The 22,497-nt window shown below is 41.8% G+C and overlaps 1 protein-coding gene across 1 annotated transcript; it reads right to left on the bottom strand.

Moving 5' to 3' along the window:
• Nucleotides 1-16,175: 16,175 nt before the first annotated feature.
• LOC121745109 lies at nt 16,176-17,855 on the bottom strand. Its single transcript, XM_042138892.1, has 3 exons — nt 16,797-17,855; nt 16,546-16,707; nt 16,176-16,457 (listed from the first exon to the last, which is right to left on the bottom strand). Exons 1-3 carry the CDS (start codon nt 16,930-16,932, stop codon nt 16,348-16,350), a joined length of 408 nt encoding a protein of 135 aa, XP_041994826.1. The 5' UTR covers nt 16,933-17,855; the 3' UTR covers nt 16,176-16,347.
• Nucleotides 17,856-22,497: the final 4,642 nt, after the last annotated feature.

Here is a 22,497-nt window from a genome sequence, read left to right as displayed (position 1 = left end):
GCAATCAATTTTCGGCCTTTGTCGGTGATCTGCTGAAACTGATGACCTATAATGCTGAGCAGTGACCCGAAGTCGTCCTGCCGCTGTATGGCCGAGAAATTGCAGCTCGTCTCCAGAGTCTGCCGCTCCTTGACGAGCTCGCGTCTTCCTCGGTCCTGCTTTCTGCTGACCGAGTCCGTAATTGCCGAGCTGACCGGGACGAGAACATGGAGGCCATCTTTGCCTCCTTGGGACCTGTTTCACCCGCTCCAATTTTCCAAGGAGAGGGTGAGCAGGAAAACGAGGCCGGCAAGGAGACCGAGCAGCCGGATCGGCAGACCGGCGACGGGCAGGCCGAGCAGGAGGTGCAGCAGATCGGCTATGGGGGCGCCGAGCAGGCTGGGGGGAGTAGGGAGGCTGAGGCTGAAGCCGAGGTGGACAAGGAGGGAGAAGCTGAAACCCGGAGGGGAGCCGGAGATGAAACTGGCGGAGTATGATTTCATCTCCCTTCTCCTAGTTTAGTTTCTTTCTTCCTTCTTGTAAAATGGCCTTGAAGCCCTCCTTGTGTAAAAATTTTTTTTTCTTATGAATGAAAAATTTTCTTTCTACACTCGTGTCTTCGTATGGCTTTTCTTGATCTCTTTTACTCCTGTTGTGGTTTACTGCCTGCTCGGTAAGCTGAAATGCCGAACTGACCTAGCTGCTTTGTATTCTTTAACTCTAAGGAGCTGGAGGTACCTCACTGGAAGCGGCTATACTCTTCGGCTTTAAACGAAGCTGAGAAAAAAGCCATAGAGGACCAGATGAAGTATGACGAACTCTTGGCTCGTTCAGTGGAGCTGGAGTCCGACAATAAGGACTTAGAGTCCATAAGGAAGGATCTGGAGGCCGAGCTGGATGTTGTCGTCGCTGAGAGGACTGCATATGAGGATTTCATCTGCGGACGCGGGGGAATGAGCATATCTGAAGTTCAGAATCAAGTTGATGAACTGTGGGAGGAGCTTCATGTACTCCGGAGGAACAATGCGCTGGAGAGCTCGGCTTGCCAACAAGTTGTGAAATCATTGCGGCGCTGGGCTTCTCGGTACGACATCATTCTTTCCCGGCGTCCTTCAATCGAGAGATTCCTTAGGCATTTCCCGCCAACAGATGCTCACACTCCAGCTCAAACCTCTGATCCACTTGCTCAAAATCCTACTCCAAATCAGCAACGAACTCAGGAGCAACCGGAAACGTCAAGACGAGAACGGACTCAGGAGCAACCGGAAACGTCAAGACAAGGACGGACTGAAGTTCGTAGAGGAGCTGTGATTATGAGTGAGCAAGATCAACAAATGCTTCGTGAAGAGACTCTTCGCCGCCGAGGTGCCAGAACTTCCCGGACTCAGGGAAGAGGCGGTAGGTCGATCAGAGCATCTCGTCGACCTGCTTATTCTTCAGCTGCCCGGAACGCCCGAACTCGACTTCACGAGGATTTTTTGAATAGGTGGCTCAACTTTAGCAACCGTGGACAGTAGAATAGTCCTTTGTAATAGCGTAACGCCTTCTCGTAGGGCAGCGGAGTTGTATGCCGAACAAGACTTAATAAATGAAATTTTTTTCATTTCGCTTCTATCACTGCGTACTTACAGTTCAGCGATTTTATTTCGCTTCTATCACTGCGTACTTACAGTTCAGCGATTTTTTATTTCATTTATTGTACTCGTCCTCGGTCTTATGAAGTAAACTTCTTTGACCGGACTCGTCCTCGGTCTTATGAAGTTTACTTCTTTGACCGGACTCGTCTTTGGTCTTATGAAGTGAACTTCTTTGACCGGACTCGTCCTTGGTCTTATGAAGTAAACTTCCTTGACCGGACTTAGTCCTCGGTCTTATGAAATAAACTTCTTTGACCGGACTTGGTTTGTGTCCTAATTTGGCGAGTTTTATCGCTTGGATCGGACTTTCCCTTTGTTAACCGAAGTGGTCTTATGAAGTAAAATCTTCTTTGACCGGACTTGGTTTGTGTCCTAATTTGGCGAGTTTTATCGCTCGGATCGGACTTTCCCTTTGTCCTAATTTGGCGAGTTTTATCGCTCGGATCGGACTTTCCCTTTGTCCTAATTTGGCGAGTTTTATCGCTCGGATCGGACTTTCCCTTTTTGCAGTTCGTTTCAGACGAACTGCTTGTTTCTTAAGCTGAATTGTGGAGTCTTGTATCTTCCTGAGAAGCTTGGACTCACAATTGTCTTTAATACATGTTCTAAAAAGGGGATCAGCCTTTAAAGAACAAGATACCTCAGTAACATTTGTAAGAGACGACACGCACATAGAGAGACAACGCACATAAAGACAAATAAAAAAGACGAAAAAGGTTTTAAACTTTTATAAAACGACAAGCATGAAAAACAAGTAAAAAACAAAGAAAGCACATACCCCTAGGACCGAACTAGACACAAGACTGACTGACCGGACTGTCTCTTACAAATGGAACTTCTTGAGGTTGGAAATGTGCCATGTTCGGGGTACTTGTTCTCCTGACATGTGAGTCAATTTATAAGACCCTTTGCCGAGGACTTCTGACACCCGATATGGACCTTCCCATGTGGGTTCGAGTTTGCCCAGCTTTTCTGCTCGGCTTACTTCATTGTTTCTCAAGACGAGATCTCCCACTTGAAATTGCAGCTTTTTCACCCTTTGGTTATAATACCGGGCTACTTGCTCCTTGTACTTGGCTGCTTTTATGCAGGCCAATTCTCTTCTTTCTTCGGCAAGATCTAGTTCGGCTCTCAGTCCGTCCTCATTCAGTTCTGCTGAGAAATTAAGAGTTCGGGGACTGGGTATCCCGATATGGACCTTCCCATGTGGGTTCGAGTTTGCCCAGCTTTTCTGCTCGGCTTACTTCATTGTTTCTCAAGACGAGATCTCCCACTTGAAATTGCAGCTTTTTCACCCTTTGGTTATAATACCGGGCTACTTGCTCCTTGTACTTGGCTGCTTTTATGCAGGCCAATTCTCTTCTTTCTTCGGCAAGATCTAGTTCGGCTCTCAGTCCGTCCTCATTCAGTTCTGCTGAGAAATTAAGAGTTCGGGGACTGGGTACGCCGATCTCAACCGGAATCACGGCTTCAGTGCCGTACACCAGACTGTACGGAGTTTCACCGTTTGAGGTTTTTGGTGTAGTTCGGTAAGACCATAGGACTTGAGGAAGATTTTCTACCCATTGTCCTTTGGCTTGTTCTAACCGAGCTTTTAAACCTTTCACCAGAATACGGTTTGTTACTTCCGTTTGTCCGTTTGCTTGTGGGTGAGAGACCGAAGTGAACCGCTGTTGAATATTCAGCTCTTGGCACCAATTCTTGAATGTCTTGTCGGTGAACTGAGTCCCATTATCCGAAATGAGGATATGGGGTATGCCAAATCGGCAAACTATGTTCTTCCAGACAAAATCCAATGCCTTCGAGCTCGTTATCGTAGCTAATGGTTCAGCCTCCACCCACTTCGTGAAGTAATCCACGGCAACGATAAGGAATTTCATTTGCCGAGGAGCTTGTGGTAGTGGTCCTACTATGTCTATGCCCCATTGCACAAAAGGCCAAGGGCTTTGCATAGCACATAGATCGGTCTGCGGCATCCTTGGGATATTTGCATGGATTTGGCACTTCGTACATGTCTTGACGAGCTGCACTGCTTCTTGTACCAAAGTTGGCCAATAATATCCCCATCTCAGAACTTTTTTAGCTAAAGCTCTAGCTCCGATGTGGCTACCGCAAGATCCTTCATGAACTTCTCTAAGGATGTAGTCCGTCTCTTCTGGTCCTACACATCGCAATAACGGTTGAAGGTAGGACTTTCTGTATAGGACTCCTTCATGAAGTTCATACCGAAGTGCTCGGCATGTGATTTTCCGAGCTTCTCTCTTATCCTCGGGCAGTTGTCCTTGATCTAGATACTGTAAGATCGGCGTCATCCAGTTCGGCGAGCTGGTTACTGAATGTACCTCAGCTTCATCAATGCTTCGGTGTAGTAATTCCTCCACCTTTGAGCTCGGATATGAGGCCAACTTACTTAAAGTATCTGCTCGGCTGTTTTCCGCTCTGGGAATGCGGATTATCCGAAAATAAGAGAAACTTCGGCTAATGCTTTGCGCTTTGTCCAAGTATTTTTTCATCCTCTCATCTCGGGCTTCACTTGTACCCAGCATGTGATTCACTATGATATGTGAATCACAATGGATTTTGAGAGATTTGACAAATAGACTTTGCGCTAATTGAAGTCCGGCAAGGAGGGCTTCGTATTCGGCTTCGTTATTAGTAGTTGGGAATAAGAACCGAAGTGAATAAGTTACCTCGTGTCCGTCGGGAGCGATAAGTAGAATACCAGCTCCACTTCCCGTCTTATTCGAAGCTCCATCTACGAATCCACTCCAGCAGTCCGGCGGCTCTACTTCGGATTCCTGGGGCTGTGTTAGTTCGTCATTGGCAGGATTTTTCTGTTCGGCAATAACAGGGATTGCTTGATCGAACTTTGCCTCTGCAAGAAAATCTGCCAAGGCTTGTCCCTTGATGGCTTTCCGAGGTAGATATTCTATTGAGTGTTCTCCCAGCTCTATGGCCCACTTGGCAATTCTGCCTGATGCTTCAGGCTTAGTCAAAACTTGCCGAAGTGGAAGATCGGTTAAGACGCATACCTTGTGAGCATAGAAATATGGCCGCAGTCTCCTTGCTGCATTTACTAATGCCAGAGCAATTTTTTCCAGAGGTTGATACCTTGTTTCTGGACCTCTTAATGCTCGGCTTGTAAAGTAGATGGGAAGCTGCTTTAGGCCTTCTTCTCGTACAAGCACCGCGCTAATGGTTTGATCTGATGCCGCTAAGTATAAGAATATCACTTCGGCATCTGTTGGAGCAGAGAGAATAGGAAGCTCGGCTAAATAACTTTTGAGCTCGTCAAAAGCCTTTTTCTGCTCGACTCCCCACTCAAACTTTGGTGCCTTCTTCAACACATTGAAGAACGGCATTTGCTTTTCGGCTGCTTGGGAAAGGAATCTATTCAGTGCGGCTAGACATCCAGTTAGCCTTTGCACATCATGTATGGACTTCGGCGTTGCCATGTTCTGAACAACTTGAACTTTTAGCGGATTTGCCTTGAGTCCTTCCTTTGAAACCCAACAACCTAGAAACTTTCCCGAATCTACCAAAAAGGTACATTTTTGGGGATTGAGTTTGAGGTTGACTTTTCGGAGCACGTCGAGAGTGGACTTGAGATTGTCTTCGTACTCCGAAGTGCTTCTGCTTTTAACGACTATGTCGTCAACATACACTTCAACCTCTTTTCCGATTAGGTGCCGAAATAGCTTGTCAACCATCCTTTGATATGTGGCTCCGGCATTCTTTAAACCGAATGGCATCTTTTTGTAAGCAAAAATGCCGAAGTCAGTAATGAAAGCCGTTTTTGAAGCATCACTCTCATCCATTAAAACTTGGTGATATCCTTTGTATAAATCAAGAAAACAAAAAATTTCGAAGCCTATCAAAGCTTCTACTTTTTTATCTATGTTCGGAAGGGGATAGCAATCTTTAGGACAGTGCTTGTTTAGATCGGTAAAATCTATGCACATCCGCCATCCTCCCTCTTTTTTCTTGATCATCACAGGGTTGGCCACCCAAGAAGGATATTTCACTTCAAATAACACATCCGCTTTCAGTAATTGGCGGACTTCGTCATGGATGACTTGACTTCTTTCTGCCGCAAAGAGTCTTTGCTTCTGTTTTATAGGCCGGACTGAAGGATCAATATTTAACCGATGTGTAATTACCTCGGGGGGCACTCCGGTCATGTCCAACGGCGACCACGCAAAGACGTCTTTGTACTCTTTGAGGAGCTGGATGGTCTTTTCCCGGAGTAGAGGTGTTCCCGCGAAACCGATCTTCACCGTTCTGGATGGATCATCTTCATATAACCGAACTTCCATCGAGTTCGGCTCCGGTGTGACTTCGGTCATTTCGCCTGCCTCTGACTCCGGCTGCTGTGATTGCTATGCTTGATGGTGCCGATCTGATTGCTCGGCACTTTTAAGCGCAATCTGCAAACACTCTTTTGCTCTCTTTTGATCACCTCGGATGACCGCTATCCCTCCTTTAGTGGGGATCTTGATGGTGAGGTGATAAGTAGAGCAAATGGCCCGAACTGTGTTGAGCCAGTCTCTTCCCAGTATAATGTTGTACGGGGACCGAGCTTTTACCACAAAGAACTCGATCATCGTACTGGAGCTTGTAGGCGCTCTTCCCACCGTAATCGGAAGGCTGATAATACCTTCAGGGCGGGTGTCCTCCTGGGCGAAACTTTTCAGAGGAAGCGGAGCCGGACTGAGCCGAGCTGGATCCACTTCCAGTTTATCGAAACATTCTTTAAAAAGAATGCTAACTGACGCTCCTGTATCCACGAACACTCTGTGGATCAGTTTGTTTGCCACTCCGGCTTGAATGACAATGGCGTCTTGATGAGGAGAGATGGCCGGGACGGGATCGGCATCTGAAAATGTAATCACTTCGTCCTGCTTCAGCCTTTTATGCGTTGGCTCCTCTCGATTGAAGCCTCTGCGCTCTGACTTCAGGGACGATTTAGTCTTCCCGGCTGGGAGAGCGTCAATAGTCTGGATTACTCCATCATATTGCGGCTCGTCATCGTCTTCGGGATCCTGTTGCCTTTTCGGATCCTGAGGAGCGCAGTTCGCACCTCTCTGCTTCTTGTTCTTTTTCGGCTGCTTGCTTTGGTATTTTTTTAACGTCCCTGCTTTCACAAGAACATCAATACCTGCAGCCAAATGTCGGCACTCCTCGGTATCGTGACCGTGGTCTTGATGGAAGGAGCAATAATTATCCTGACTTCGGCGCGCGGCCGATTTCGTCATCCGCTTTGGCTTTTCGAACATATCGGAATGCAGTTCGAAAATTTCCGCTCTCGACTTGTTCAATGGTACGAACTGAGCGGGCGGTTTCTCAAGATCGAGACGTGGTCCCAATCTGCCTTGTACCGGTGCCCTTTGAATTCTTTCAAAAAGAGTTCGGCGAGGAAGCCTCTGATCGCTATGATCGGGCTTCTTTTTGTCTCCTCTAGATGAGCTGTCTAAAGACCGTTTTCGACGGTCTGCCTCATCGGCACGAGAAAACTGGTCCGCAATGTCCCACATCTCTTGAGCTGTTTGCGGACTGCATTCAACGAGCTTCCTGTAGAGAGCTCCTGGCAGTATTCCATTTTGGAATGCCGAAATGACAAGTAGATCATTGAGATCATCTACTTGTAGGCATTCCTTGTGGAACCTCGTCATGAAGTCGCTAATTTTTTCATCGCGACCTTGACGAATAGAAAGCAGCTGAGCCGAAGTGATTCGGGCTTCCGCTTTCTGGAAGAATCTCCTATGAAAAGCATCCATTAGATCTCTGTAAGATCTAATGCTGCCTTGAGGGAGGCTATCAAACCACCTCCTTGCGTTCCCGATGAGCAGCTCGGGAAACAGCTTACACATGTGAACCTCATTGAGACCTTGGTTCGCCATATTATACTGATAGCGTCCCAAGAAATCATGAGGATCCACTAACCCGTCATAAGTCATTGACGGAGTTCGGTAATTCTGCGGCAACGGAGTTCGGGTGATATCATCCGAGAATGGAGTCTTCAGCGCTCCATACATGGCGAACCCGACATCTCTTCGGTATGGTGGAGATGGAGTTCTCCTGTGATTCCGGTAACGGGGAGGAAGAGGAACATGTCGGTGGTGAGGATTCTTTCTCCGGGGAGATGCGACACTACTGCGGTAGTGACTTTCATGTCTGGATGGAGAGGGAGAATCCGCCGTTTTCGTCTCCGGCTTTTGGCCTGTTTGCAGGAATGTTAAGAATTCATCCTGCTTCTCGGCCAAAAACAACTTGACAGCCTCGTTCAAATCGGGCTGCTGGGAAGACTCGGTGCGACGACTTCTGGAGTGGCTTGTTCCTTCACCGTGAGGACTGGAGAAAGATTTCTCACGAGGCTGTTTTCCAGACCGACGGGCTGGACTAGCTTCCTCATGGTTATCACGGACGGAAGCACGGGTATTATGTGATATGGTATGCATTTTTTTGGTGGAAGAGGATCAAAAACTCGCTTTTATCACAGATTTGGTTCTCATGTTCCCACAGACGGCGCCAGTGATGATTGGCGAATTTTTGATGGTAATAAATGCAGGTAATAAATATAGATCACGACACAGAAAGTTACGTGGTTCGATTTACTGAGGTAAATCTACGTCCACGGGAAGAAAGGAGGGCAAATTTGTATTGCTTGATCTGGATTACAGCTTACAATACTGACTTGCTATATGAGATTCGATATCTAGAGAGCTTAACCCTTGTCTATCTGATCTAAGTTCTATTTATACATTTGAACCAAGATCGTGGCTTGCAGGTTGACAACTGCTTCATACCACTAGATAGATCGTGGGTGTAGTGGAGGTCGTGGAGGTCCTGCATGGGTCCACTATCTCCTTGTTCGGTCGAATACTGAGACCGAACTGCTGAACTTTGCCGATCAGCTTTTGCCGATCTGAGAGTAGAGCTTGATTGGTTCTTTTGCCGATCTGAGAGTAGAGCTTGATTGGTTGGCTTTTACCGAGCTGTAGGCTGCGACCGAACTCTTTGGTTGTGCCGAACCGAACTGAACTCTTTGGTCGTGCCGAACTGATACTCTTTCTTGGGTTTTGGGCTATTGGGCTCGCCATTAGGGTTTAGTTGTTTAGTTCGTACCCCATCACCACCCATTATGTGGGGACAATAATCCTACGAAACAGTAAGTTCATGAGGGCAGACTTCTCAAATATAAATAATATGAACTAGAATGTGGTTTCTAATATTATCGCCAACCATTATGTGGGGACAAAAATCCTAAGAAACTACGAGTTTCAGATGTTCACACAGAATTCATGAGATAGCTTGATTTTGTTAGCAGCACATGAGCATTGTTATGACAAATAGTTAAATCTTCTGTTTTGTAGTGCAAACTAAACCGTTAAAATGTCATTCAATCCTCTTTCTGCAATTCTTAAAGAAAACAAACTCGAAGCCAAAATTACAAAGAATGGAAACAAAATTTGGACATCGTTCTCACAGCTGATGAGTAGAAGTTAGTCTCCGAGATAAGAAAGTGATTGTCAGTACTCACGCGACTTTCTTAGAGGAAGATTTGGTTATGAATCATAGACCCAGTAGTGAAGTGGCTCTAGATGAGTTAACTTCACTAGAGAAAGTGGCTCTAGATGCGCTAACTTCAGTCACAAGTTCCATTAACCTAGAACAAGTACCAAACATACAAACTACACCAGTAACTTCAACTTCTTCTCCAAGTATTGTAGTATCGCGTCACGGTGGGAGGGTTTCACATGAACCCGATAGATACGTTGGTTTGGGGGAATCTTCGAATCACACCTCAGACAACAATGTATTAGATCCCTGGAATTATGTAGAGGATACTGATCATTGTCATTGGGTAAATGCAATGGATTTAGAACTACAATTGATGATAAAAAAAGACGTATACGACTTGCTAGTCCTACCTGAAGGTTGTACTGCCATTGGGAGCAAGTGGATTTACAAACATAAACGTGGACCCGATGGACGAGTTAAAGTCTTTAAAGATAGACTAGTGGCCAAGGGATATACCCAAAAGGAAGGTATCGATTTCGATGAGATTTTCTCCCCTATGGTCATGCTCAAATCAATCCATATACTTTTGTCTATAGCAGCTTACATAGATTAGGATGTATGGCAGATGGACGTTAAGACTGCATTCTTGAATGGTAGTTTTGAGGAGACCATCAACATGGAACAACCCGAGGGATATGCCGTGAAGGGCAAGGAACACATGGTTTGGAAGCTTAAGAAGGCTATTTATGGTCTCAACCAAGCATCTAGATCGTGAACCAGTTTTTCGACCAAACTGTTCAGAAGTTTGGATTCGAAAAGTGCCCGAATGAAAGCTGCGTGTACAAGAAGGTTAAAAAGGATTGTCGAAGGCGCCTTACAGCATGGCACTTAAGGAGTTGGAAGAACTCAAGATACAGTTACAAAAAACTACTAGACCTGGGTTTCATCCGACCCAGTGTATCGCCGTGGGACTGTCACGACCGCCCATACTAGGGGTACTACAAACGCGGCGATCGTGATACAACATGCAAGGATAGCCTTTTATGAAAACTTAATTAACTTAAAGGATGAAAAACTTTTTTTTTTTGTTTTAAAGAAGCTTAAAGTTATAATTTTACTATTAAATAAAAACGACTTATGATAAACACTTTTAAAAGAAGCAGCGGACAAACAATAAATATTAAAACTCAATCAACTCCTAAGAAAACATTTAGTTTAAGGAGCGGGAGACATCATTTTCAAGTAACATTGTAAATACTCATTTCAAGCCTAACACAACCAAAACATACTCAAACATAGTACGGAAAAGATTAAAGTAGTGAAACATAGTTCAAAAAAACATAGCAGCGGAAATAAGGTTTAAAGAGAGTCAAGGATAACGCCTATGTATAAAGACACAACGCATCCTAAGGCCAACTCAACATCCTCCGCAACATCCCGCTCAACCTGCACATAAGAAAAATAATATGCAGGGCTGAGTACTTGTTGTACTCAATGGGCTCATGCTGAAAACATTTTATATTAGTTATGTCATCCATACCAGTGATCTCGAGTTTTATATGTAGTAAGAAATATCACGAGAACACAAAAACATTTCAAGTCTAGCCAGACAATTTATCTCCCCACTTTTCACATCATTCCATCAATCACAATCATCATATCACAGTGCGACGAAAATGTGGCCACACTATTCGCCCACGAGACCAGCCGACTAGCAAGGACGGCTCACGATCCCACCAGTGTACACAGCCTGATAAGGTTTACGGCCCTACTCAGACCCGAATTCGTTTCACAACACAACCATATAACCTAACGGAGCAAGCTCAGACGAACTAGGCATCAGGCAACAATCTCACAAAAAAATAACATGGCATGACATAACAAGTTAAACCACCCTTATAACACCACATCGTATTTTCGGAAAATAAAAAGGTTTGAAAAGAAAGTCCACCTCGATTGCTTAACAACACAATTCCAACTTATGAAACTCTCGTTCCTCGAGCTCACGTATACTCAATCACCCTTGCCAATTACAACACAATCAGCTTTCCATAAACTTATGTTATCATGCATGTCCTATTGTTCCTTTTTATCGTTTCCCTTAAATTACTCATCACATCATTCATCGACATAAGGAAAAACATGCCATAATACTTCTCAACGTGTCACACATAATCACGTCATAGGATACTTTCCCAAATCATACATGCATCATATAGTTCATCAAACTTAGCAACAAGTGATATTTTCACATAACAACAAAACTGGCAGAACTGCGCGGTTGGTTTGTAAAAATCACCAAAACTTCATCCGACCTCATATGAAGCTAAAATTTGGTCACAACACAGTAGACACATTCAAGTTCATTCAGTTAAAGTTTCACACTCAAATCATGGCATTTGGTCAGTCAAAACATTTATACAACTCTCTGGTCGGAACATAAAAATTCTGGCAGCATTGCGCAGTTCATTTGAAAAATTCACCATAAATTCATCCAATATCCAATGAGGCTGAAATTTTTACAAGACTCAGAATACACTTCAAATTTTCATTTAGTTTAAGAATCACATCAAACGAAGGTCATTTGGTCGGTCAAACAGAATACGAAACTTTCTGGGCGAGAACATAAGTTTCTGGCAGAATTGCGCAGTCAACTTCAAATATTTATTAAAAATGCATTTTTTGACAAAAAGGGCTGAAATTCACATGAGACATAGAAAACACCTTGAAATTTACTCAGTAAAGTTTTCACATCAAAATTCGATCGTTTGATAGGTCAATTACACATCAGAAACTGCTGTTCGAACGTCACAGATTTCAGGCTCACAAATTCGAAATTAGGGTTTCTTCCTCAATCATCCAAATACAATTTTTCATGCTTATAACACAAAATCATGCTCAAAAAGGTTCTCATAATCATGTTTGCACATAAACTCACATCATTCACTGAAGATTCAAATCAAACTTCACATAAACTCAATCAAAATCGCATAATTATCAAAGTTCTCATGCAAACACACTTTCTCACCGATTAATTTTACGATCTATCATTCCTACACTCACTATATGCATGTAGGGTTCAAGAACAAGGATTATATGAAAAGATTGAGGGAAAGTGAATCAAATATACCTTTCTTGATGAAAACGAATCGGTAGAAATAAGAATTGATGCGATTCGTCGGAGACTCTTGAAAATTAACTTCAACGGATGCAAGAACAAGGATTGAATGGATGATTTTTGGAGAGAATGTGTGTGGAAGAGGAGAGGCGTGTGAGAGAGAGAGAGAGGGAGAGAGGAGAGTGGCGAAAATTTTGAGGGAATGGGGGCTAGGGTTTAGTTTAGGTGATTATATAGTCCTAGGTTTAATCCTACAAAATTAATTAATTGTGGAGGAATAAAATAGAGGCCAATAATTAAAATCCCACAATTAAAAAGAAGGCATAACTTTTGAAATTTATGGCTGGGAATTAACAAGGAATTATTTGGTATTTACTTGGAGAGAAATAGATTCACAATTTAGGAAATAAAACAATGAATATTCCATAAAACAAGGGAACAAAATAAATTAAATCTCCAAGTAGGAAAAATAATGAGGGGGCCGAAAATTCAAGGAGTATGCATAAGAAAATTATTTAAATCCTCAATTAAATAGAATAGGATTTAAATTTGGTAGTTTCTTTATAGGAAAAGACTCTCATAAATTAGGTAACAATTATAATTTCCTCTACAAAATAGAGGGGGGCCGAAAATTGGCTTAATTAGCCACAAGGAATAATTCAACTCTTAATTTAATTTGGGTGAAAATGTGACATGATTTAATTGGATTTAATTAAAAAGAAGCGAATCAATAAGGCACCAATTAAATCAAGGAAAAATAATTCATCCTCCTATTAAATAGGGGATTTTTCGAAAACTCCAAAAGAATAGGTTAGAGTTCGGATTCCATGTTGTACAAATTAGGGATAATTTGGTTTGGATTTAATTTGGATAAATATCCCAAAACAATTAATTAAATCCAAGAAATGTAATACTATTTCCAAAAATTAGGAAGGGCCGAAAATTCCAATGAATTGGCTCGGAAAAATATATGCATGATCCTATTAAATTATTTCCCCACATTGGAAAATATAAAAATATCAACCACTTCATTCCACATCACCCACGACAATTATTTCACATAATTCACTTAATCGCATAGAAACAAAAGTTTCATAATTGAAATTTCAAATCAACTTATTAAATAAACATCACAAATTTTTGGGATGTTACAGGGACGCACCAGTGCTATTCGTAAAGAAGAAGGATGGCACCTTGAGAAGGTGTATCGACTGTCGAGAGCTGAACAAGTTAACCCTTAACAACAAGTACCCTTTACCGAGAATCAACGATCTTTTCGATCAGCTGCAAGGAGCTGGAGTCTTCTCGAAGATGGACTTGAGATCGAGTTATCATCAGCTGAGAGCTCGACAAGACGATATATCTAAGACCGTGTTTCGCACCAGATATGGCCATTTCGAGTTTACTGTAATGCCTTTTGGGCTTACAAATGCCCCAGTCGTGTTCATGGACCTAATGAACCGCGTATTCCACCCACAGATGGACAAGTTCATCCTAGTTTTTATAGACTATGTGCTCATTTACTCGAAGAACGAGAAGAAGCACGAGGAGCACTTGAGGACTACTTTAGAGAAGCTAAGAGTCGAGAAGCTCTATGCTAAGTTTAGCAAGTGTGAGTTCTGGCTTAACGAGGTGAACTTCCTTGGACACATAGTGACAGCGGAAGGGATCTGAGAGGACCCTACTAAAGTGGAAGTCGTGCAACGTTGGCAGTCACCAACGACGCCCAATGAAATTTGGAGTTTCCTAGGACTGGTAGGATACTACCGACGATTTATTGAAGGGTTTTCTAAGATAGCGAGGCCAATGACTCAACAGCTCAAGAAAGGAGTTAAGGTCGATTGGACCCCAGAATGTGAAGCAAGCTTCCAACTGCTAAAGGAAAAGTTGACCACAACACCAGTTCTAGCCGTGCCGGAGACGGGAGTCGACTATGTGGTGTATACAGATGCATCAAAGGTCGGACTCGGGTACCTGCTGATGCAGAAGGGCAAGGTGATTGCATATGCATCACGCCAGCTAAGGCTGCACGAGTTGAACTACCCGACGCACGACATGGAATTTGTAGCAATGGTGCACGCTTTAAAGATTTGGAGACATCATCTCTATGGAGTTCGATATGAGATTTCCACAGATCATAAGAGTTTCAAATACTCTGCGAGCAGAAGGATCTAAATATGAGACAACGCAGGTGGATAGAATTAGTAAAGGACTACGACTGTGGTGTAAATTACCACCCAGGCAAGGCCAACGTGGTAGCAGATGCCTTGAGCAGAAAGACTGCACCCCAAGAGGCTACTTTCCTCACACAAGAGGAAGAGCTTATCTGTGAATTCGCCAAGATGCGACTGGAGATAGTAAGAGCCCCGGAAATGGTGGACAACAGAATTTCCACCTTGGTCATAGAACCAGACTTAACAGCCAGAATCATCAACGCCCAGCGACGCGATGAGGCATTAAAAAATATTCGTCTCAAAGTGAGGACCGGAAAAGGGGACAGTTACTGCGAAGAGGCGGATAACGCCCTCACTTGCGAAGGAAGGCTATGCGTACCCAATGATGAGGCACTCAGGAACGAGATCATGAGTGAAGCTCACGAAACGCCCTACACTGCCCATCCTGGTAGTACGAAGATGTATTAGGACTTAAAGAAACAATTTTGGTGGGATGGCATGAAGAGAAGCATAGCGTCGTTTGTAGAAAGATGTCTGGCGTGCCAGCAAGTGTAAGCCTTACATCTACGACCCTATGGGAAATTTCAATCTCTCGAGATTCTAGAATGGAAATGGGAGCACATTGCAATGGATTTTGTGACAGGATTGCCAAAATCTCAGCGAGGAAATACTGCCATCTGGGTGATTATAGATCGCCTCACCAAAAGTGCTCACTTCAGACCAATTCGTATCACCTACAGATCAGATAAATTGGCACAGATTTATGTGCAAGAAATCGTGCGCCAGCATGGTGTACCAGTGACGATCACTTCGGATCGAGATTCTAGATTTTGGATAAGCCTACAGCGGGAGTTACGCACTCGGCTAAATTTCAGCACAGCATTCCATCCACAGACGGACGGACAGTCCGAAAGGACGATTCAGACATTAGAGGATATGTTGAGAGCCGTAGTGCTCGACCATGGAGTAAGCTGGGAGCCAGTACTTCCACTTATAGAGTTTGCCTACAACAAAAGTTACCAGACAACTATAAATATGACCCCATATGAAGCACTCTATGGGAAGAAATGTAGATCACCGTTTTACTGGGATGAAGTTGGTGAGAGAAGAATTCTCGGACCAGACTCTGTAGAAGAAATGATAGAAATTGTCCGACAGATCCGAGAGAGAATCAAAGAAGTTCAAGTTAGACAGAAATCTTACGCAGATGCTCGCAGAACCGATTTACAGTTCAAGACAGGAGACAAAGTCTTTCTGAAAGTATTCCCAACCAAAGGGATAACTAGATTCGGCGTCAAGGGCAAGCTTAAACCGCGATTCATCGGACCTTACAAGATCCTAGAAACAGTCGGCCCTGTGGCGTACAGATTAGCGCTCTCGCCAAGCTTTGGGAATGTTCACAATGTGTTTCATGTATCACAGTTGAGGAAATATGTGCTTGACCCCAAACACATAGTACACCAAGAAGAGATTGTGTTAGAACCAGATTTGAGCTATGAAGAAAAGTCAGAAGCAATTCTGGACAGAAAAGTAAAAGAGTTAATAAAACTATTGTAAGAGTAAAAGTCCTATGTAAACACCACGACCACGAAGAGGCGACGTGAGAGCTTGAGGACCAGATGAAAGAGAAATACCCAGAGCTTTTTACCTAACCGAGACAAAATTTCAGGATGAAATTTTTGTTAAGGAGGGTAGAATGTAATAGCCGAGACCTAGATTCTCGAATTATGAAATAAATACTAAAAATTTGATGAAGAATGAAAGAGCATTTTTATTTCTTAGATAAAAATCAATATATACAATATGAAGAATTTCAAGCTAATAAGTTACAAAGAAGTACACACCAACTAGTATCGAGTTTTGCATACAAATTTAAAAGAAATTCGTAGTTGCACTACGCTAATACAACTCGAGGTCCCTAGCAACTATGTTGATCTTCATCACTAGGCCGTCTCGGCCCCAGTATCTCAGACAAGCCGAGAGGGCGAGACCGCGAGGAAGGGCAGCCTCGGTAGCCAGCCTCTGCTCCTGCCAGAAGCGCACGAAAAGGAGTTGGAAGGCATGGAATAAAATGTAAGATAACAAACAATTTAGTGAAGGTAAGAGGCAACACTACCTTTTAGAGGAGGACCAAGGGGATGCCATATTAGGGAAGATAGATGGCAATAACCCCTGCACTCCCCAGCCCTAACCGAAGGCTGCCATGGAGCAATATAAGCCTTTTTTAGCCGCGGCAGCCTGCAAAGCGCAGCTAACAACCCACATCCTTGTTGTACACCTGCAATTCAACACCAAGATTCAGGTAAAAGTGCTGCAGCATCAAAGGAAAAAGGAGTTACTGCAAGAAGAGAACAAAATAGTACATACCCATAAACCACCAGAATTTGTTAGCAAAGAGCCAAAGAATCAAAATGCATCTCTGCCAAAATCCTAACAAACTCCAAGTACACAAGAAGGGTCTATAAAGCCCCTCGGTTTTAATTGTTTCACCACCACATATCATTTTCAAGATAGGCAGAAAAAAAGAGCGAGAGAGGGGCTGAAAATAGAGACAAGAATCAGAGCAAGTAAGGAGGTAATCTCTACCCTCTTCTCCTTCTTCCAAACTCAACCATGAATCATATTAGCATATAGAGCACCACCACTTCACAATCACCAAATGATAGAAGTAAAGGAAGAAAACATTAACTGCTGCACACAACCCTCTGCCTCTTTCGAATGGTCATGTTTAGAATAAGGGAGTTTTCCTTTCATTACACTTCTGCAACACAGACACACACGCTAGAGACTCACCCCACTAAAAATAAGCAAGACACATCAGAGAAACCTTAATTTAAGGGCAGAAGCCATCTTGTTTATACAAATTTTCGTTTCAACTCTGCGAATCCCTCTCAATCGGTAAAATGCAAGTTCAAATTTTTGGCATAAGGGTCAGTGGTCGAATCTGCCCATGCTCATCTTCCCTAAAATCTAAGAATCTACAATCATAATATTAGAATGGAATAAGGTAGAAAGCTTAGCTTAAGAGGAGGGAAGTACGGCACCGAGCAGACGGTGCCGGCTGAGATGACGGGCGACGGAGTCTCGGTGCAGAGGCAGCGGTGATTGGTTGTCGCCACAGCGGCGGTGCATCCGAGAGAAAGGGAGAGATCTCCTTGAAGCCGATCGTCCCTCGCCGGAGACCGGCGGTGGACTGTCGCGACGGAAGAAAATAAGCGAGAGAGAGAACCGGATAACCGGCGGCGTGAGAAAGACGCCGACCGGAGCAGCGACCGCAGGACGGCGACGGGGGAGGCGCGCTGCTCCTTTTCCATCGGTCTAGATCCCCTTTCCGATTGAAGGTTTGTTTTGGAAGTTGAATTGGGGGATGAGAAAGAGAGAGGGTGCAGCGACGAGTGGTAAGGAAAAGGGGGAGTATGTCATTCTTTTTTTTCCTTCTTTTGCAATTTGGGCCATTTTGCAATTGGGCCAGGGACTGTAATAAAAAAAAGAAGGGAAAGGAAAGTTGGACCCTTTCATTTTAATGGGCCACGTTTTTATTTGAAGAAAAGGGCCACTGCCCTTAATAATTTTGGGGCAATGGAATTTAAATCCTTGAACCACGAAAAATGTTAGCCATTTTAATACTTGACCAATAAATGATTAATCGAATTCGGGTCCCAATAGGGCCGCAAACCCTACTCGGACTAGTGTACACATAGGGACCTTGTGCTAGCGCCAGGTTGGCCCGTCCAGTGACCGTTGGAATGTGGCCACATTCCCGGTTCACATATATCCGATATGGTATATCATCAGAAGTTTAAATGACTATTGTCTATTGTCAGAAAGAAATAAAAGTTTTAGTGACCGGGACTTGTTTTCAGAAAAACCACGTGTTCACTCAGCTTGGCTGACAATTAAAAGAGAAATGTTTTCGGCATGAGCCCACTGAGTGCATCAAGTACTCAGCCCTGCATATTGTTTTCCTTAATGTGCAGGTTGATCGTTGTCAAGGCCGAGGAGGTGTTGGGACAGAAGATTGAATTAGTAGGAAGATAGCTAATGTAGTATGTCTTCATACATATTACATTTGTCTTGGTACTCTTCCGTTGCGCAAATTTAGAACTTGTTCTAGTAAAGACAAATGTCCCATAACTACTCTGATTCATAACTACACCTTCTTTGACTAGGGAGATATGGTCGTGACAACCTTTTAGACATGGAACTCATTTATCTCAAGAGATGTGTCCAAAGACACCGTCTGAGATATAATAGATGACAAGGATACCATATGCCTCGGCAGTTGGTAGTCTCATGTATGTTATGCTTTGTACAAGGCATGATATTTGATTTTCTGTTGGCATGGTAGAAAGATATCAATCGAATCCTGGCACATGACATTGGACTGCCGTAAATAACATACTCAAGTACCTGAAAAGGGCTAAAGACTATGATCTAGTTTACAATGTAGTCGAGCTCTTTCCTTTAGGATATACCGATTCAGATTTTCAAATATGCCCAAGAGCATCACTATTTATTGTGACAATTCTGGTGCTGTGGCAAACTCGAAAGAACCACGGGCTCATAAAGCGAGCAAGCACATAGAGAGGAAGTATCATACCATAAGAGATATTGTGAAGAGTGGAGACATAGAAGTGGTCAAGATTGCGTCAGAGAACAACCTGACAGATCCTTCACGAAGGCGTTATGGATCACTCTGTTCGAACGCCAGGTTGAAGGAATGAGAGTTCAACTCATTCAAGACCTCAACTCGCTTTCAGTATAAGTGGGAGAATTAGACGTTTAACACATTATTTTGTATACTCGAAAGCTGTTTTGAGCATGAGTGGGAGATTGTTAGAGTTTTGTATACTAGAAATCACCTTTCGAGTGATTGAATACTGTAAAAACTCTTATTTTATTTTTCAAGGAATAAAAGAGATTATTTTTATCATAATGATATTATGTTTTACATTTAATGGTTGGTTTTACATATTTAAATGTTATAACATGGTCGGTTCTGAATAAAGAAAAAGCAGAATTTCACAACCCAAATAGGCTTTGACTACCTATCATGAAAGGTTGCAATGTCAGTCCGCATATTTATAAGCCTTGCTGAAATAAGATGTCATTGGTGTGGTATAGCACTGAACGGATCTAACAGCAAGACATGACTTTATGCTATCTACTGAAAGACGGAGGCTTGATAAATAATAATTTCTTAACCAATATATTTAGGATTGAGCATACGTTATTGATTATGCATTACTTTGATTTATCAAATGGTGCTGGTTTTTCGCAACCCAATAATCCTAAAATCTTGGGTATTGGTGATTAATATCTGGCGGTGCTAGTATTGCTATTATATTGGATTGCACGCCTGGTGAATTTGGTTTGATAATGTTCTCAAGAGGAGCTCGAAATAAGGTTTTATTATTTGGAACCTAGCTAGTTGGAATTTAATTATTCCATGAATAATAAAAAAGTGTTTCTTGTTGAGTCCACTCTTGGAATTAATAAGATGTTAATTAATTACGTCCATAGCAGACATTGATTAATTAATGGACATTTATATCTTAAGTGCGGGAAATAAACTTTTAAATGAGGTAACCCGGATTACATGTAATTTCATATTCGGATGGGTAATGCAATATTATTACTGTAGTGGCTAATAATAATATTTCAATATAAGCTTGTATTAAATCGTGGGTTCAGTTTAATTAGAAGAGCTAATTGGGGAAGGCCACATCCAAATCTCCATAGATCCCTGACTGGTCCCAATATAGAACTTAATATAAATAGCAGAATAAAGGAGAGACAGAAATACTCTTAATTTTTATCTGAAATTTTCGTCCACTCCTATACACCAAAGGGGATGAAATTTTCTTCGTTTTCCTACTCCGTGAGGTACTTCTGTCTTCTTTATTTAAATCCTAGTTACCTGATAAGATACGCCCACAATGATATTGGAATGCAGTTCAGGAAGCAGTCAGAAGATTCATGGTTGAATATCGAAGAACATCACGTGGAAAAGTAGCAAGCCATCTACGATTCTTTGGAGAATCGAGAAGGTATTATTCCATCTCCGTAGAAAAACATGTTTTAGGTTTTGATTAATCAAAAGCATGTTTTATTTCAAGTTATGAGCATGATACATGTGATAATTGCGCGAATAAGATTTGTCTAAATAATCTACTAAATCGATCTAATTCATTTATTTATTTGTGCTTCTGTTGCCAACCCCATCAATCAATTAATTAAAGTCAGGTATCAAACTCAAATAATTAACGGGCATTTACATCTTAAACAAGAGAAATAGTGAAATAGAGAGGAAACTCAAATTTATCGTAATTTGAAATTGAACGGACAGTCAATATTACGTACTATAATGACTGAAATGATATTCTATTGGACTTGAATTAATTGATACTTAATTTTTTTTAATAAAAAGACAAATAGGATTGTCTTATCTCTAGTCCACGAGAGGGTTCGACCCATCATAACTCTATTGTGAAAGAGACTAGATATAAAACATGAGAGACTTCTATACCTTAACCTCATTAGTAGAACTTTTGAAACTATCACCTCAGTGATTTTTAAAAATTACTTCCATTCTAAGACAGAACTATGTCCTATTTTATTTTTTATAGATTTAGTCCTTTCATATTTAAAAAACTTTGCCCTCCCAATGACCAAATTTAGAGTTCGAGAAACAGAGCAAAAGATTGTTGGTCGAGTATTGCAGAATCTTCATGTGGAGAAGTAATAAGTCATTTCGATTCGGTGGAGAATCAAATAGTAAATATTTTAAATCATAAAGTTCATGATTTAGGATTTATATTTCCTATTTTTGAATTAATTGTGGACCTCGCATGGAATTTGTAATTTATGCACGAATTGAATTAATCATATAGTTACCTAAATCGATTATGTGGATTTTGATAAATTGCTAACTAGTTAGCAATTCGAAATTATTTTTATCCATTATATTAGGAGATTTAGTGGTTGAATAACACCGGGTGTATTATATTTTAAATTTAAATAATTAGTAAATAAAATTAAATAGCAATAATGTTATTTTTTATTATATAATAGTTAAAACTAACCAATTTCTCTATCTCTCTTCAAAATCATCTTAAAACGTTAAATTTACTTAGCTTTCTCGATTTAAATTATTTTTTCACAAAAAAAATATCAAATTACAGGTAATTTTATAAGGATTCTAACAAGATATCAACTGCATATGTTCTAACAACGTTCGGATAATGAAATTTGATCATTTTTATTTCAGTTTTTGTATATGTTGATTAGGTAGATTACTCCCTTTGTCCGCGAATAAGAGTCCTGTTTTTCCATTCTAGTTCATCCTAAAAAAAGAGTCCCTGTTCATCTACATGGAACAACACGAGGGATATGCCGTGAAGGGCAAGGAACACATGGTTTGGAAGCTTAAGAAGGCTATTTATAGTCTCAAGCAAGCATCTAGATCGTGAATAAGTTTTTCGACCAAACTGTTCAGAAGTTTGGATTCGAAAAGTGTCCGAATGAAAGCTGCGTGTACAAGACGGTTAAAAAGGAAAATGTAATGTTCTTAGTTTTATATGTAGATTAAATTCTTCTAATTAGAAACAATAAAAAGATGTTGTCATCAGTACGAACTTGATTGTCAAACCAGTTCAAGATGAAAGATATACGAGAAACAGGACACATTCTTGGTATTAAGGTCATCTATGACCGTGAAAAGATAATGTTGTGTTTATCTCAAGAATCTTACATCGAGACTGTACTTAGACACTTTAGCATGCAAGAATCTAAGAAATGTATTCTACCTTTTAGACATGGAATTCATTTATCTCAAGAGATGTGTCCAAAGACACCGTCTGAGATAGAATAGATGAGAAGGATACCATATGCCTTGGCAGTTGGTAGTCTCATGTATGTTATGCTTTGTACAAGGCATGATATTTGCTTTTCTGTTAGCATGGTAGCAAGATATCAATCGAATCCTGGCACAGGACATTGGACTGCCGTAAATAACATACTCGAGTACCTGAAAAGGGCTAAAGACTATGATCTAGTTTATAATGCA

Source organism: Salvia splendens, chromosome 8 (genome assembly GCF_004379255.2).
Source record: "Salvia splendens isolate huo1 chromosome 8, SspV2, whole genome shotgun sequence".
Taxonomy (NCBI): domain Eukaryota; kingdom Viridiplantae; phylum Streptophyta; class Magnoliopsida; order Lamiales; family Lamiaceae; genus Salvia; species Salvia splendens.
This window is presented reverse-complemented; position numbering and strand designations above follow the sequence as displayed.